This window comes from Meleagris gallopavo, chromosome 3, assembly GCF_905368555.1.
Source record: "Meleagris gallopavo chromosome 3, MGAL_WU_HG_1.1, whole genome shotgun sequence".
In the NCBI taxonomy this organism is placed as follows: Eukaryota; Metazoa; Chordata; class Aves; order Galliformes; family Phasianidae; genus Meleagris; species Meleagris gallopavo.
In genome coordinates, this window is record NC_139406.1 from 75,720,750 (window position 1) to 75,738,415 (window position 17,666).

Sequence of the window (17,666 nt, forward strand, 5' to 3'; positions counted from 1 at the left end):
CCTTTATCCTCATTAGCTAATTCTAATTGTTCCCCAAGAGATCACAATTTCAGCCCTTTTTGTCCTTGTCAAAGTTGTCTGGTTATGGCGCATACAAAGACATTAATAGAAATGATGTTTTCAGGTAAAAATCATTCTAGTGCAGAGTACACATTTTTGTAGTGCAGAGCAATGAACAACACTGCAGATTTTTAATGTACCCTTGTTTCTAAAATTTTAGGTTCCTCCTGTATGGCTCCATATTATGGACACCTGTCTTAGGAAATCCCTATTAATTATATTTAGGCAACAGGCAGGATTATTTAGTAAGCTTTAGAACAATTATTAACAGGTTTGTTGAGAATGCCAAACTAAGTGTTCCTGCAAAATGTATATATTTTATGAATTGCAGGATGATTTTACTCTGAGAATATTAACTTAATTCTTGTGGGATTATGTCCAAAAGCTGGAGGGAGACCTCTCAGGGGAGATGTTATTGCTCTCTATAACTGTCTGAAGGGAGATTGTAGTGAGCTAGGGGTCAGCCTCTTCTCGTATAACTGGTGATAGGACTAGAGGGAATGGCTTCAAGCTGCACCAGGGGAGATTCAGGCTGGATGTTAGGAAATACTACTTGTCCGAAAGAGTGGTCAGGCACTGGAATGGGCTGCCCAGGGAAGTGGTGGAGTCACCGACCCTGGAGGTGTTCAAGGAACATTTGGACATTGTGTTGAGGGACATGGTTTAGTGAGAGCTATTGGTGATTGGTGATGGTTGGACTGGGTGATCCTGTGAGTCTCTTCCAATCTTGGAGATTCTACGATTCTATGATGATGAAGAATCATAGAATCATAAAACTATAGAATGGCTTGAGTTGGAAGGGTCCATAATGATAATCCCATTCCAACCCCCTGCCATGGGCAGGATTTCCAACCACTAGACCAGGTTGCCCAGGGCCCCATCCAACTTGTCCTTGAAAATATCCAGGGATGGGGTATCCACAGCTTCTCTGGGCAGCCTGTGCCAGTGCCTTAATACCCTCTGATTAAAAATTTCCTCCTAACATCTAATCTAAATCTCCCCTCTTTTAGTTTAAAACTGTTCCATCCTGTCCTATAACTGTAACTAAAGCAAGGTTTAAGGAGGAAACAGTATTAAGTTGAAGGAGCTGTTTTTTTTACAGCAGCTTTCTCAGGTGAGGAACCTGATCATGGCTGGTTGAGTCATAGCAGTGGAACCACGATGTGTGATCCACAGACGCTAGCATTGGTGTGGACCTAGTATATGAATGCAAGATGGTTCACCAGCCAACTGCCCACACATGCCCTTCACATCTGATGCCTGGATCTCTCCCACATGCACTCCATCTGTGCAGGTTTCCCCCTAACAAATAACATCTTCCCTACCATTTCTCCCTGTTGCTTTGTCATTTCTGCTCCTTGTGCCCTGGTTGTTCTCCTCATTTTCAGACTGGACTTACAGCTTTCTGGTGAAGCAATTTTGCCCTGCCAAAAGTTTCTTCTGTGTTGATCCAAGAAAGCCCCTTTTTGCATGCCTTGGTGGATCTCAGTTGTGGTTATACATCTGGGGCAGAGGATGTGGCCGGTCTCATTCAGGTATCTCAAATAGACAGGTCTCGGGGTTCACAGGTTGCAGGCAGTGCCTTAAATCCACAGACACTTAGTGCAGATTAAAAGGCACTGGTGTAATGCGCTCAAAGCACGATATCCTGCTTTACAAGCGGGTTGCCGCATTCTGCACCAGTTTCAGCTTTCAAATGGATTTAAAATGTAGCCTCAGGTATAGCGCATTGCAGTAGTCTAATCTTGAGGTGATAAAGGCATGACTGATTTAACCATAGCTTCTTGTTATCTTGGACTGGGGTCTTTTCATTTTAACCATTTTAGGGAAATGGCCTCTCCTGAATCAGCAAGCTTGCTTCAATTCTTACTATGTAATAAGCCACAACAAGAGCCAACCTCTGTCAGTTATGAACACCTTCTGTGAACCGCACAGGATGCCAGACCCCAAGAACCTCAATGGTGGTCTTGACTCATCTTACAGCTCGCACAATACGCCACTGAGTGACTTCAAAGGGAAGCTATTAGCAGTAGTCCTTAGTACAGCTGCCAAGCTTTACAAGCAGCCAGAGCCTTGTGAAGTTTTGCTTTCATATTAGGAGTTTATTTACATACCTGCACAGTGCAAGAGCAATGCTATGGGAGGGTGGGAAATGTGTTTGAAGTGTCCATTGGCTCTGGTGAACTGATAAAGCTGCAAGGTGAAATGCCCTGTATCTCCTGCCTTTGGTGCCCAGTTACCATTCACAGCTGAAATGGTGACGAGCTTTACCAGCAAGCTGACCTGAAAGCTAGTTTAGTGATCTCCTTGTAGTTCTTTAAGGTAAAAAAAAAACCCTCTATAAACAGTGTTCAGCAAAGTAGACTCACATCCTAACTGCTGGTGCTCACTCTGCTCCTGCTGCTGCACATTGGAGTGGATGAAGCACCAACCTGGGCTCGTCTCATTGACTGGAAGAAACCAGGCCACTAGCCTGGGACTAAGCCTACCCACTTACTAAAGGAGAAATTAATCTCCATGAGAAAGTCAAGCGGTATCTCTGTATCTTATTTCTTCCTCAGCAGTATGTGTTTAAGTATAATCCTTTCCCAGGACATATTATTTGTCCTGTCTATGTAGATAATAAACTATTGCCCAGCACAAGAAGATGTTATTTGAGGCTTTTTGATACCACCTTAATGCAAATATTAATACCCTTACAGATGGGAGAGAAACAATTAAATGGCAGATGTCTGGGAAGAAGAAAACCAGAAAAAGGAATTGGATCTTATGAAAATTAAATAGATGATCTCTTCTGCTCTTGAAGGCTCATTTTTTTTCTTATTTTCATTTTCTTTCTTTCTTTTTTCTTTTTTCTTTTTTTTTTTTTTTTTTAACTTGGCCTCCAGCTTGAAAAATAGACTTGTTTGAATGCATGAATCATTGATGGTATACTTGGAAAAGTCCACTATCTGGATAATATTGCACTATCAGCTGATTGCATTTGGGATTACCAGAAACTGAGAGTATATATAAGCACAAAGGACATGTTAAAGGTTTCACTGAAATGGCAGGTGAAGAAATTCAGCATGTGGTAGGAACATGCCCTAGCCCTCCTCTTCCTTATTGCTGTGCAGTCAAGGTTGCTAGCAGTTGTGCTAAAGCTTATATTAAATATAGGTATGATTCTCAGCTCTGTGAAGAATAGCCACTTTTCCATTTCTATAGCAGCCTTATGCTGCCATGGTCTAAATGACGCTGAAATCCAGACTTCCCTATAGTAGGATGCCAACAGTCTAATTTTGATGGAATGTAGAGTATTATATGATAACTCTTACTATAATTTGCTGTATTTCTAAGCCAGTTCTATATAATAAATATGGCCTCTGCATCAGGAATGCCCTGATGAATATATGATTTTTTGTACTCTGAGATTTTTGAGCTCATTTAATCATACAGAATATTGCCTGTAAAACCTACCTGGAGCCAGCTGAAGCATTACTGATGGAATATGAAACAATCAGAATATCCTAAAGAAGGTTGGAATATCTTAGATACAATCCCAGAGAAAAAATAAAAAATTAAAGTAAAATTGAAAGTTATGCGATGACTGTATATACTCCAGATTGTAGTTTTAAATTTGGTAAGAATTGTGAATTCCTGAAGTCATTTCAACTTTTTTCCATTTTTTGCCATTTTAAAGGACTTAAGTATAAATAAGTTTAAATTCTTCAACTTATCTCCTCAAATGCCAGATTCTCTAAATAAAAAATCTCTAAAAATGCAGGAGATGATTTTGTTAAATGCACATCTCGTTGTCTGTTAGTCTTTCAGGGTGTCATACTTCACTTCTGTGCCTTTCAAATCATTAATTCAACTTCTTTTATTGTTTTTGTGGAGACAAAGTGTACTGAATCATTAACATTATTATTTCAGACATAGTAAAATCACAAATCAACACTTTGCGAAGGGGGAAAAGTTTCATTATCCATTCAGAACAATTTCCTATGATAATACAAATGTCACCCTGGACAGATCTTTGAAATGGATACCGATTCTTTAAATTCTTTCCTGTCTGTTTCAGGAAATAGTGAGATCCTGCTGATAATGCAGTACAATGTGTCTGAAGTTCACTTCTAAACAGTTGGCTCTTTGCTGTGAAAGTCGTCTACATTCCCTTTATAATTCACGGCCACCAGAGATCTGCTTAATCGCTGCGATCTGATCCAATATCATTTGGAAAAATCCTTGATAATAGTTCCACTATTCAATCAATGAAAAAACCAAAGCTTACTGCTTGTGTCTTCTTTAAAAAATCTTGAAGCAGGGGAATAAGACATTGGCTTATGGGTTTGGAGATTTTGTTGTTGGCAAATAAAATGATTATTAATAATATTATTCAAGTTCTTAATCAAGGCAAGCAAATGGCATCTGTTTGTTATCATCCTTCCTACAGAAGACAAAGGCTTCCGTCCCTATGATACTGACTGCTGGCCCCAAGTGGTTGCTGGATGTGACTTGGCAAGGAGTAGAAGACAACAAAAACAACTGCATTGTGTACAGCAAAGGTAAACACAAGCTGATTTTTTGCTCTACTTTCTTGTGTTGGGTATTGACAAAAGATATACCTATTGCATAACAGGACAATGGATAGTTTGACTTCCTTCAAACTGGAGTAGTTTTCCATTTTCCATCTGTTTTTGCTACCACATTCTTGTTATGCTTTTTCTTCCTTTTAATGATATAAAACCCCTTACAGTGTCTGTAGTGTACTAAATGCTTTATAAAAACAGAAGAATGTCAGCCAACATGAAATACTGTTTCTGAGAGTTGGTGCCTCTTGGCAAACCTCAGTGAAGTCTATACAGTTGAAATAGGTGAATTCTTTCTAACATTTTATAGGACATACCAGAAAGCATTTCTCCATGTTACATTACATTAGAGACTCCTAACTCAAATCTTCTTTTATAAGAAGAATTTGAACTTGATTGGACTGTGATAAGACTTCATGTCAGCATGGAAACAGAAGATAACTGGGACTGGATTACAGGGCTGTAACTTCTGACACTCCAGTCTCTGCATGATGATGCTTCACTGTAATGCATTAGCTAATGGGAATGCATATCATATCTGTTATATGTGAGTTTTCAGATTTGCTCAAGTCAGTATGAGATCTTATGAGGCCCCCCAGACATGCTTTATCTAACCTACCACATCTAATAGCTACTTTGATTCAAGACGCTTTTATCTTTGTCCAGAGAGCCTTGAGTTCTTGCATTTGGCATGCAGTGGACTATACACCAGGCTGTTTGGTCACTCACTGTGAAAGCTTTGTAAAATTTGGTCATGGTATCATTGCAGCGTATTAAAAATAGTGCTTGAATACACAGAATAATTTATTTAGTATAGCTGTTTTTGGGATTCCTGTTGAAGATAGTATTGCTAAACTATGACTTTCCTTCCTTGTATTTCAATCACCAGTCTCAGCACTTTGTGAATGCTTCAGAACATGTACTGTTCTGTTTAATTTCTTTTAGGTTTTATTTCCAACCAAACAGACCTACTGAGATCAAAGATTTGTTTGCTGAGGCAACCTAGTGACCATTTCAGCACATAAGCATCCAGGCAAATAAGCACCCATATCAATATATTAACATACAAAACACTAATCATAACATCAAAGACTCCTAAAAACTTACTAGAAACAATTACAACTTGTTCCTATAATCATTGCAATTTATACACTTATAAGAGGATTGCTTTTAAACTGCCACAAGCCTTTGAAAGTTGAAAAGCTGAAAACAGGGAATTTGCATGTTAAAAATGAGTTGCACACCAGGGTCTTATAAATTCCTTCTATTATAATTACAGAATGCCAACATATTCATTCTGCAACCTGAAACACCTGCAGTACTAAAGAACTGGGCTCACAGCTAAAAAGTGTTGAGCTGCCCTTCCTTCACAGCTTTCTGATTGCTGCCCAAGTGAAAAAAGTTGCAGTGTGCTGAAATATAGGGAAGGTTTTCCCTGTATAGGGAAAGGTTTTCTCCTGCATACTGAACTGTATGAATATGGTTCACAGGCAAACTTTTTTGCAAAAACTTTTTAATGTAATGAGAAATAACTTTCAGTTTAAAATATAACTTCTGCGAATTCCCATAGGATGCTGTCTTATCAAGTATTATGTTCTTTCTGTAATTATAATAATACTTAGCACATATATACCAGTAAGACTTTTCATCTTCAAAGTACCTTACAAACAGTAACTAATTCATTAGACAGTTTCAGTGCGTTGTGATTGAATCTATTGATTTCTTTTTTAATAAGAAGAACTTTCTGTGGTTCAGCACAATTTAAGCAGACCAAAACATTACTTTTCATTCTAATGTGCTGGATTTTGCTTCACTGATGATACTTGTTATTTTAGTACTTCATTAAGAACGTAGAGTAATAGTCATACAGTGCTCAAGACAAATTCTGATATCTCTATCATACAATGCAGCTGCTTTTGAAAACTGGAGATCAAGATAGATGTGCACCCTAGGTTATAAATGCATGTTAAAAACCTGGAATTTGACTAAACTATGTAGGAAATAAGTTGTACCTTCGATGAGTTCTATTTATCTCTTTGCACTTGGCACTGGCTGTACTGTTGTTCATTAAGCACCTACCCTTGCCTTGAGGCCTGCTTGGATTTTCGTACTACAAAGATTAATTGGCTTGGATCACAAAACAATGTCAAATAGAAGATGGTAAAATAAATAAATATAATAATGTTTCCTCCTTCAATTTGTATCTCATCATTCCAGATCACATTGCCTTGATTTGTGTTCGCATTCTGTCTCCCACAGTGCCATTACTTCTAATGAAATGGTGTCAGCTGGCATGAAGTTGTAATTCGATGTTATTTTGTAGTTGCATGTGTATAATTTTGTTAGCTTGTTTAGCAATACATTGTTATTTTGGAAAGCAATTAGCTGAACAAATGTGTGGAATTGTACATGTAGTGGATTTGGTCACCTGGGAGCTTTTTTTCTCACTATATTCCAAGATAAGATGAGTGGAATAAATTGGCACGTTTCTAAGAGGAAAATAAGTTTTAGAATTTGCTATCAGAACATGTTACTGGTCAATGAGTTAACTTGGAGGTGCATACCATATTTCCTTTGAGCTGTAATAATACAGTGAAATCTTTGGGAACATAATTTTTCCCAGACCTTTTAGAAGAGCACAAGACTGTCAGACTGACTTCCAGTTCACTAGAGGCTAAAGACAACTTAGTCAGCCACACACTGCATACAGAATGATCACAGGGACATTTTCAATCCCAGAATAGGTATAGTATAGCTCCTATGCCATGTAGTTCCTATTGAAAATGAATCTCAGCAGGGCACATAGCTCCCTGCTTGCCATCAAAACTCTCCATAATACTTTCACTGGGTAAGCAAACACATGTACATGTGTTTGTGTGTGTGTGTATGAATTACATATATTAGAATCATAGAATCCTCAGAGCTGGAAGGGACCTTTAAAGATCATCTAGTCCAACTCCCCTGCAGTGGATGACCACTACTAGATCAGGATGCTCAGAGTCCAGGATTATGTTGCTCTGTTGTTACAGTGAAATCACAATTCATCTTCAAGTTAAATTTTAAATTAAGAAATTGGTTATTTAAAATCACTCAGCAAAGAACTTTCAGAGTGAATAGCTATGAAATAATTATTTGGTGTATGAAATTAATTCTGTTTAGTCCAGGATCACTAATTTCTGTCTGTTGTTTTTGTATCTACATTTCATCAGCACTAGAACAAATCAGGAAAACGAAAAACAGCTAATTAATGCCCTTTTTATAAGTTATGATGCAAACTAGCTGCTCATGGCATGTGTCATTATTGCATTCTATTCTTTTTAAAGAAAACTTTTACAGCTATAATTAAAAGATATGCTCTTTTTGTTGTGATATTTAAGTCAAACTTTTATCATGCTTCAAAAATAGTTTCAATTCAATTTATAGAATTTAAGAGATGTCCTAGACATAGTAACTGAAATTTAAGAGAGATTTTAGGAATTGTACTTTGTATAGAATTAAGAATCTCTTCAAAAAGCTGCAAAATATCAGTAATTCAAGTAAGATCTTGTAGAAGGTGTTAATGCATGAATTCATCGCACTTTACTTGAGAAGCATTCATGCACCATTGTGCACCAGGTCTGGTAAATCCCTAGAACTAGAGGTAGAAGCCCCTTAACAGCCGAGCAGGGATGGGTTATTAACTGCAAATCTTTCCTTGGGACCGAAAGAGATTTTAAAAGATGGAAAAGAATAGAAACCGTGTAAAAACTACAGTTGCACAGACTGATAACCACACTCATACCACAGACGTTTTTATAGATATTATTTGAGCCATTTATGCGAAATGTATGGATACCGTATGTTTAGTGGCATTGTTAAAACAGGGTGTCTGTACAAATATTTAGCTGTGGGAATTATAAAATCATAAGGCGATTAAGTTAGCTAGTTGTGAAATTCCAATATTGCTTTTTAAATGACTTCAGGATATAGGAGGTGCTAAGGTTATTATCTGTTATCAGGAATACAGCGGAATTGTACGACTGGATAATAACTAAACAACTGACACAATGTAAAATTACATTATCAGTGTGTTAAAACAAAATTGCGCCCTAAAGGAGTCTACATGCCAGCTCAGAGCTGCAGTGTAATTATGCTTAACTCTGATAATTAAAATACAACGGAGATCAACAGAATCATTTTCATTAAGAAAATTATTAATGATGGTGGTATAACAGTAATTGATTGCAGAGCACCACAGGATAACTCTGTGCAGGAAAACCAACATCTTTGAGTCTGTGGCTGGGACCGGCTGGTCGTGTTGCACAATGCCAAGGCAGCTCCTGGCACAGGTGGGAGCCGGTAGCTATGTGACATGCTGGGCCTGGCAGCTGGTGGCTGATGAAGGCGTATGGCTGGGATCTGGCAGCGGGATGGGGTGGAGTGGGGTTGGAGATGGGACGAGCTAACCGCAGCTCACCTGCCTCAGAGCTTCCTATCGTTCTGTGTTGCGTTCGGCGCTGTTTGCTTTTGTATTTACATGAGTGATTTACTGATGTTATTTCCTCCACTGCCTGGCTTCACTGAGTAGTTTATGCCTTTGTTATTACTGCGAGGATTCAGGAGGAGAAAAAATGTCCTCACTCCAGTGTGGTTCCCAAGTGAGATGGGAGTGAATAATTCCAGGGGCTGGAGCTTTTAATTGCTCCGACGGTATTACCACATGATAGCAATGCCGTAAAAAGCCTTCATCCCTCTGCAAGTGAAATCAGCCAGGGCTCATGGAGAGACTATAACAAAGTTCTGGCAATGGACAATGTTGCCTAAGGACAAGAAGCAAGTGGTTTCATTTTCTCGTATAAATAGGGGGGAAATATTGTGCGGAGCACTTCCCCATGAGCTCAAGACTGGGTGCTTACTCTTAACAGATGTTGCTTTTGAAAGCTGCCCAAAAATGTCCATTCTCCAATCACAATAGAGAATAGGCCTGCTAGGGTGGATTTACAGGATGAGATTAGTTAAAATGACAGCTGCCCACGCTGAAACTGTGTCATGCAGCTAATTTATAAAAAGAAATGAGAGGTGAGGCAGCAAGTGAGAAGGAAGAGCAGGAGCTGGGCTCTGCAGTGCTGGGCGCCCAGCTCTGCCAGCACTGCTCACCCATGGTCTGCCCCAATGCTGACAAAGTCAGGCAGTAATTACCTACATAAAACTGCTCTAGTACTGCACAAGTGTGGGATGAGTCATTTGGCTAATGGCATTGAAGATACAAATGCTGCAAGAAGGTTACATGAGATTTCTAGTAAGAATCGGAGGTCATTTTTAATTAATATTCCTCATTTAAAGTACTCAGTGTACTTTTTTAACATGTAAGAAAAGTCAGTTGTTATAACAAAAGGATTTAAAAAATTTTCTTTAGTGAGACAGAATTACTTTTCTTAATTGTTCTGTGAGATCCTTGATAGAATTTTCTCCCAGTGAATGAGTTAGCAAATACTCTTTTTTGGTGCAGCTTAAGGCAGTGTAATGGTACATTGCTCTGCAGACATGTAACATCAGGGACCCTAATGAGACACAGGTCAGACATTATAGATGTTTAAACACTGCAACATTAAAACATCAGTTTATTTTGTTTTGGGTCAGAGAACAAATTGTTTAGTAGGCCAAAGGATACTTGAGGTATATATTTTAATTGCAGGGGGCTTTTTTTCCATGTTATAAAAAGCAAATTCTGTGAATTTCATTAGTCTGTTCCATGCAAATCATCAGAAGACAGATCTATTGGAAGACTGCTAGTCCCCATGGGTGCCTCCATTAGCTGAAGAACCTGATGAAGTCTTTGGTGGTGCTACAGATTTTTTTTGTTCTTTCACTGTATCAACAGACTACATGGGAAATCAGAGTACTTCTTGAAATGCACACAAGGCATATCATAGAATCATAAAATCATAGAATCACAGAATCATAGAGTCATAGATTGCCCTAGCCTTAGTGCAGCACCTTGCACTTAGCCTTATTGAACGTCAGTAAGTTTTCATGGACCCACTTCTCCAGCCTGTCCAGGTCCCTCTGGATGGCTTCCCTTCCTTCCAATGTATTGACTGCACCGCTCAGCTTGATATCATCCACAGACTTGCTGAGGATGCACTCAATGCCGTGTTTTATGTCGTTGATGAAGATGTTGAAGAGCACCGGTCCCAAGACCGACCTCTGAGGGACACTGCTTGTGATCGGCCTCCGCCCTGATTCAGAACAATTAATCATAACCCTTTGACTGCATCCAGCCAGCCAATTCCTATCCATCGAACAGTCCATCCTTCAAATCCATACCTCTACAATTTAGAGAGAAGGATGTGGTGAGGGACCATGTCAAAGGCTTTGCAGAAATCCAGGAAGATGACATCTGTCACCCTTCCCCTGTCCGCTGATGCCTCACTCCTAATATCCTAATATCCTAATATGAAAAGTCCATGGAAGAGCTGATAAAAAATGGGAGATTACTTGTGCTAGAGAGTTTTGAAGTTAAGGTCTTGCATATGGTTTTAATAATCTATACAAATATGGTTATTCTGTGCATCTTCAGTGAATTTGTATTTATGACATAGTATATAATGAATTATTACATGACCTCTAAATTCTAAGCATGCAGATAGTGAAGGGAAGACCACGGGAAATGCAGAGGTATGGCTATATTTCTGTTCTTAAATGAAAACTCCTTTGTTCATTATTCATGCATTTCATTCACATAACTGACAAGTGATATTTTTAGGTTGCTCTCATTTATGCACTATATATGCATTTATTTTTGTGTTTTATTCTTCCTTACATTCTTGCCACTTATTATGTAGCTTGTTTCATAATTTGAAATTTGAATTCCTTTTCAATTGAGGAGGCAAGGAAATAGGTAGAACACTGACAAGATTTGTAGAGAATGACATATTTTGGACTGAAGCTATAAAAAGCTGTAAAGAAAGTCTAACACTCACGAGAACATGTTAGGGATAAAAAAGACCCCAGTCTGTACTTCACACTGGAACCTTGTGAAAAGAAATACTGCTTCAAGTATTCAGACCCACTGGCAAAAACAAATACAAGCATCATGCAGAGATTATTTTTTTCAGGATTTGCCTCATTTTTCTAAGTCAGTTGCAGTAGAATCAGTCACTTACAAATCATTTTGAGAAAAATGTCATTATTTTCAGGATATGGCAGAGATGCTAAATGTGTTTTATTTCCTTTTAAATTAAATAATTTTTTCGATCCATTATTGTAAATAAATATTGAGGATTGCATTGAACTAAAGCCTCATGACCCCTGTGGCTCATGGTAATGTTACCTCTGCCATCTTCCCTGAAAAGCAAAAGGGAAGGGAAAAAAGTCCCCAAATTTGCTGAGCCACACATTTCAAGTTGTCGACAACCCCATCCATGAGAAAACAGAAGAAAATATATATGCACTCTGTCCTGTCAAAAGGCTTTTGCCTTATCTTGAGAGACTGTCAGGGCAGGAACATCATGGAATGGACAGGAGTCTATTAAATTAATAAGCTGCTGGATGGTGTCTGGAGAGTTATGATGCTCCATAAATCCAGTTTGATCATGGTGGACAAGGTTTAAATCTGCAGACTTCTAATACACATCCAGGTCCTGGATTGGATTTGAAGTTTTGTGCTGGAGACACAGAGATAGTCCTGCAGCTTGAGAATTAAGATTTATCATTTTTTCATACTGCTTTTTTTTCACTTCTTGACAAAAATGAAAACACCTTAGGGATCCTGGCAAATGTTACTGCTTGAAATGAAAGAGCTGTTGTCAAGGTGAAACCATGACCTCGAAGCCTAAAATCAAACCTTGGTCACTGTTTTCAGGCAGCTCCGTTGGTGCTGCGCATAAAAATGTCTGTATGGAAGGAAACAAGACTGGATTTATCTGCAGCCTGTTCTGTAGCAGTTCTTGTCAAAATCTTCCCATTGTACATTTGTGGTATAAGACACAGTAACGGTGGCAGATGTGCCATGTGAAAACAAAAGCTCAAAACATCTGGAAATATATTCTTCCCAATTATAGGGGGCTCTGTATGGAACTTACAGTTTGAGCTGATGTTTCTATACTTTTACCTCTGAATGTGTTAAGCCTGATGGTTGCAATTAAGGGACCACTCTGTTATACCATTCCAGGCATGGCTCCCAGGAGAACTGTGCAGTGCTGCCCCAATGCCCGTGCTGGCTGTAGAGCAAAACTGCCCAGAACACAATTCTAAAATCACATTGGATGTACTTTGTCTCTAGCTGCTTACAAAGAGGACTGTTATTAGGACATGAGAGAAGGATATCAAGTGTCTCTCAGCCCCTTCATTGACCTGCAAGACCATGATTTATTGGTACGTCCCTAAGCTCACATTCTTGTGACTCTGGAGACTGGCAGGTGATTGCTGGGCTCACTAAGAGCAACAACATTGCTGTCATTTCTCACATCTCCAACACCCTAACCATGTATTGGATCTTACCTACTTTATTTGTTGAAAGTACTTAGCATTTGTTTTACTTCTACAAGCAACCCGTGCTCATTTTTTTTCTCATTGTTAATTTAGGAATCTAAAGATACTTCTTGACATCAGAGAAATATAGAAACAATGTGTATGTTTAAGGAAATAGATAGCTTCCATTGCAATACCAAGGACAGTGAGATATGTTTTATGCTCAGAAATAATGTTTTCAGAACTGAAAGTTATTAAAAAAGCTCTTCTAGTGTGCAGGTTAAACAGAAATTGCGATCAGCACGTAATCCTCAGTCACATTCCTAGGTATGTCTTCCTCCATTGTCTTCCAGAAATTACCCAAGATTTATAGCCAGATATCTTCTGTGAATGAATCCTGACCTGTCCATTGATCCAGAAGATCAGTCTGCACTCACTCATCCAAAGATCAATGTTAGCATTCCTCTCCTTCCCTCACTGTATTCCAGGGCTGCTCCCTACAGCAGGCAGAGGCCAGGAGTAGGGCTCCATAGGGCGCCATGGACCTGGGGCCTTCAGTGCATCTCACATCTTTTATTCCTAATGCAGTGGCAATTTCACCCTCCTATTGGGGTCAGGTTATGAAGTATATGTAGTAAAACGGAGGAGGGAAGATGGAGGTTAGGGAAAGAGCTCCAACATGGTGCAGAACATTGGGAGCCCTGTTGCAGTGCCCACTGTAAGAAAAAAAAAAAAAAAAGCAGGATGTTTCCACAGCTTTGCATCTACCCTTCTCCTCTTGGGGCATGTCTCAACCTTCCCACTATCTTAGTTTTCCCTGAAGAGAACTGAAGAAAGTATGAATAAGTTGCAACCAGTTTATATTTAATGTTTAAGAATTGAACCCTGTTACCACTGACCTGGAGAGAACTTAGCAGCTTTATCAAAGTGTAATGTCTGTTACAAAAAGATGAGGGAAAAAATAGAAAAGCTGGTCTAGATTTGATTTTTTTTTTTCTCCTTGTTTCAGTTTCACTCCTTCAGGATGGAGGGCAATGTGATGCTGACAAACAGAAATGCTACAGTGTGCCAGAATGGTGATATCTGAAACAAGTTGTGATGTTGAAGCAGATTTAGTAGAGATGCTCTGTGAGTGAATTGTGAGACAGATTACTTAAGTGGCTGGTGGACTGCAGAACCAAGATTTTCTGATAGAGTAGAAATTGTCTGTAAAATTTCCTGTGATTGTATCACAGTACATATATACATACATTTATATAAAGTAACTCTGGTCTTAAAATGTTTTGTTCAAGCCACAGAAAGTTCTGAAATCTGTGCAACTTGCGTAGGCAACTTTAGCTGTTCTGAACAATTACACCTTCACAGGTGTAACTCTTTCTTTGAGAGAAAATATTATGTGTTTGGGAAACTGTAGAAGATAGAGGGTATGTGCTAGCACTCGGTAAAGTGCTAGCGTTAGCTTTATAAATTACAGGAGATCACTAGTTTTGCAATACGCTGATGAATGCAGAAGGTGGCAGGGACAAATTTACATTTTAGGGAGTACAAGCTCATGTAAAAAGAATATTGAAAACTTGGATTGTATTAAAAACACTAGACGAGACGTGTATTCAGACAATTAGATGCTTCCGTAACAGCTGTAACTAATTTAAAAAATAAAAGTACATAGGTACAACAATACAACAACACTACATACTGTTCTTTATATTTTGGTGAACAGAATGTTCTTTTATGTAACAGTGATGATATAGTAACACACAAATTGGAAATTTGCTTTTTCAATTGAATATATAAAAATAACATGATAGAAGTCTACTGTTAAACAGTAAGGACAGTAGACAAATTATGCAAAATCTGAAGAGATGAAAGACATTCTTGAGAAAAACAAAGATCACAGGGTTAAGAGGAATTGACTGGTATGCCTTACTGTTGGACTCTGAAACCATGCTGACGTACTGGTTTTTGTCTGCTAGCTGAAACAAATCTTCAGAAATGTCTGAGACAATTGGAAAACAATTGTGTCTTTGGCCAGCCAGAAAGTTTGTTGTTACTGTATGGACAATTGAATTTAAAGTTTGAGATGAAAAGAAATTGTTTTACAGTAGGAAAATGAGACAGTGGCCATCAGTGATCACTTTGCATCCTCTATTAATAAACTGTTATTTTAAATACGAAGAAGCTTGCTTTTATGGTGGCTGCACGTGCATTTTAATGGATTTAAATTATGAGGTTTAAATGCATTTTCAAGTCACAATTAAATGAAAATTTAAAATAAGACTGACAGATTGCTAAGGCTAAGCCAGTTTTCTGATTAAGGTTCAATTAAATTATATTTATCGTTGGAGCAAATGAAGTATAAAATCACAAACAATGATATTTTTCAGTGGCTTACTTTGGTGGAAAGTGTAGCCTGAAGTATGACTTCAAGACTTTTATCTTCCATTCCCTCATAAAGTAGAAATTAATTAGGGCTAAATAAGAGTTGGCTATATGTCAGCACCCCATCCGTAGAGTCTTTCGTGGACCAGCGGTCCAGCAGCAATTTACTAAGAAAGCTGTTTTGTGATGCAGAGTATTATGTATTTTATTTGGTTTTAGTAGACAAATTAGGGGGAAAGTTGAAGTTTAATAGTAGTTTACAGAATGAACAGTTTTTATTGCTTTCTTCTAACCCACTTTTGACTCAGTGCACTAACTCAGAAGATCTCCTGGTGTCAACTAAATGCAGTTCATTTCCATGTGCTTTTTATGTAAATCCCTGTATGTCGAAAGCTCTGCAATGACTCAGGATGATAGTAATGTTTTTGTACACACAAGCTATTTCTCAGTTACATCCACTGGACATTTACACGTGAAACATGACAATAGTCAGGCTTGCCACAATGTGACCATGTGCTTCCTTTACGGGTGGTACTGCTGTCTTTCTGACATACTTCCTGTAATTCCTTATTTACTTTCCCTTCATTTTGTCCTCAGAAATGTGTGTAACAGAAACACCATTCTGTATTCTATTTCTTTGGTTTTAACTTAATTAAATAATCTATGACTTAATATGACAAATTGATTAATTTCAAAAATTAAGCAACTTCACTCTTTTTATATATTTAAGTGCATGTCCAGTTTACTAAAAACTTGACCATTCCTTTCCTTTAGAAAATTACTCCTAAATGATTTTAAGGAGAAAAAATAATTTCAGATCTCTTACACCTAAAAAAATCTATAATATATTCAGCTAAAAGATTCCAAAAAAGTGATGAGCTGATACATGACCTTTTTCTCTTTAAGAACATATGTACATGTTCAGAAAAGCAAAGCATTAGCACTTGGATTTTTCTTGTGTTGCTAATTATTGCAAAGTCTAACTAGTGAATAGATCCATGCTTAAAAGCTCGATTGTTCAGAGAGATTTGAGTTTCCAAATCTGAGGTGCATCTAAAAGCAGACGTTGATAAGTTCTTTCCTTAACAAGAGCATTTTCTTTAGCTACGATTAAATTCGTACATGAAAAACTGAAGAGTTGGTCCTTAAGCTGAACGTACAAAAGAAAAATCGAAAGTTTTGGACTGCTGTTTCTTTGTGTCATTTCTGTGTGGCTGTATCATGGCCGTTCTCTGGTCTCTGAGATGTTAAAGAAGAATTGATAGCAGCTGATTAGCTGAGGTTTTATTTGAGCACACTAGCCTGACAGACTGCCATTAATATCCAGAAGCATCCTTTATTTTTATGTAGTTTCCTTACTTTCTTTTTTTTTTTTTTTCTGGAGGAAATTTGGGTCAATTTACTTTTCTAGTTGGCAAATCCCAACCACTATTACTAAAAACCAACAGACTATATTTTTAACAGTAACTCTGAATATAATTCTCTGTTTTGGAAATGGTCCTATCAGATTTTAGCTATACTCCATGAATCAAACAGCTGATTTATCAAACTGTGTCACTTCTACATAGTAACAAATTTGGCTGTGATTCATGCTGCAATGAATTAGTTAGCTTTAGCTTCACCCCTCTGTCCCCCCAAAATAAGCTAGTAGAGGCATGTGTCCAGCTGAGCACAATAAAAGAGTTCGTTGTTCCTGTTCTTATTGCAATTATTCATTTTCATTTGGCATCTCTGATGAATGTGTGTTAATATTTGTTAAGCTAGAGAATTTTGTAGAATACTGTAAATAGAGAACACCAAAAAAAATCTCTGCTCTGAGGAGTAAGAATTCTGTTTTATTTGGGAAATAATCTGGTATTTCTTTAATATTATTAGAAACAACTTACATTTTTAAACACAATATTCTTGTAGGATTGTATCATTTTCCTTTGACACAACAAAACTGTTGTTTCTAAAAAGTACAACTTTTTCAGTTGCAATGAATCAGATTAATTTTATATATATATATATATATAATAAATGCAGGCAACAGCTGTGCAGATTTTGAGATACTTCTGATATTTCCTGTATATGGCATTTGTTTGTTGCATTTTCTGTTTTTGCATCATAGTCACTTATTTTCATTGTTATCTACTGGTACATAAGAAATGAGTATTCATTCTCTTTTTTTTGTTTTTTTTCTCTCCTCATTCTCCTGCTGTAGAG

General features: G+C 37.8%; 1 protein-coding gene across 3 annotated transcripts in view; it reads left to right on the top strand.

Moving 5' to 3' along the window:
- The window catches only part of ZFPM2 (zinc finger protein, FOG family member 2), a 305,941-nt gene that overhangs the window by 193,611 nt on the left and 94,664 nt on the right, over positions 1–17,666 (top strand). For all 3 annotated transcript variants that reach the window (XM_085221559.1, XM_010709238.3, XM_085221560.1), the window contains one exon: positions 4,496–4,607. In XM_085221559.1, the coding sequence (XP_085077685.1) occupies positions 4,496–4,607 (112 nt within the window). The remainder of the gene's footprint in view (positions 1–4,495; positions 4,608–17,666) is intronic.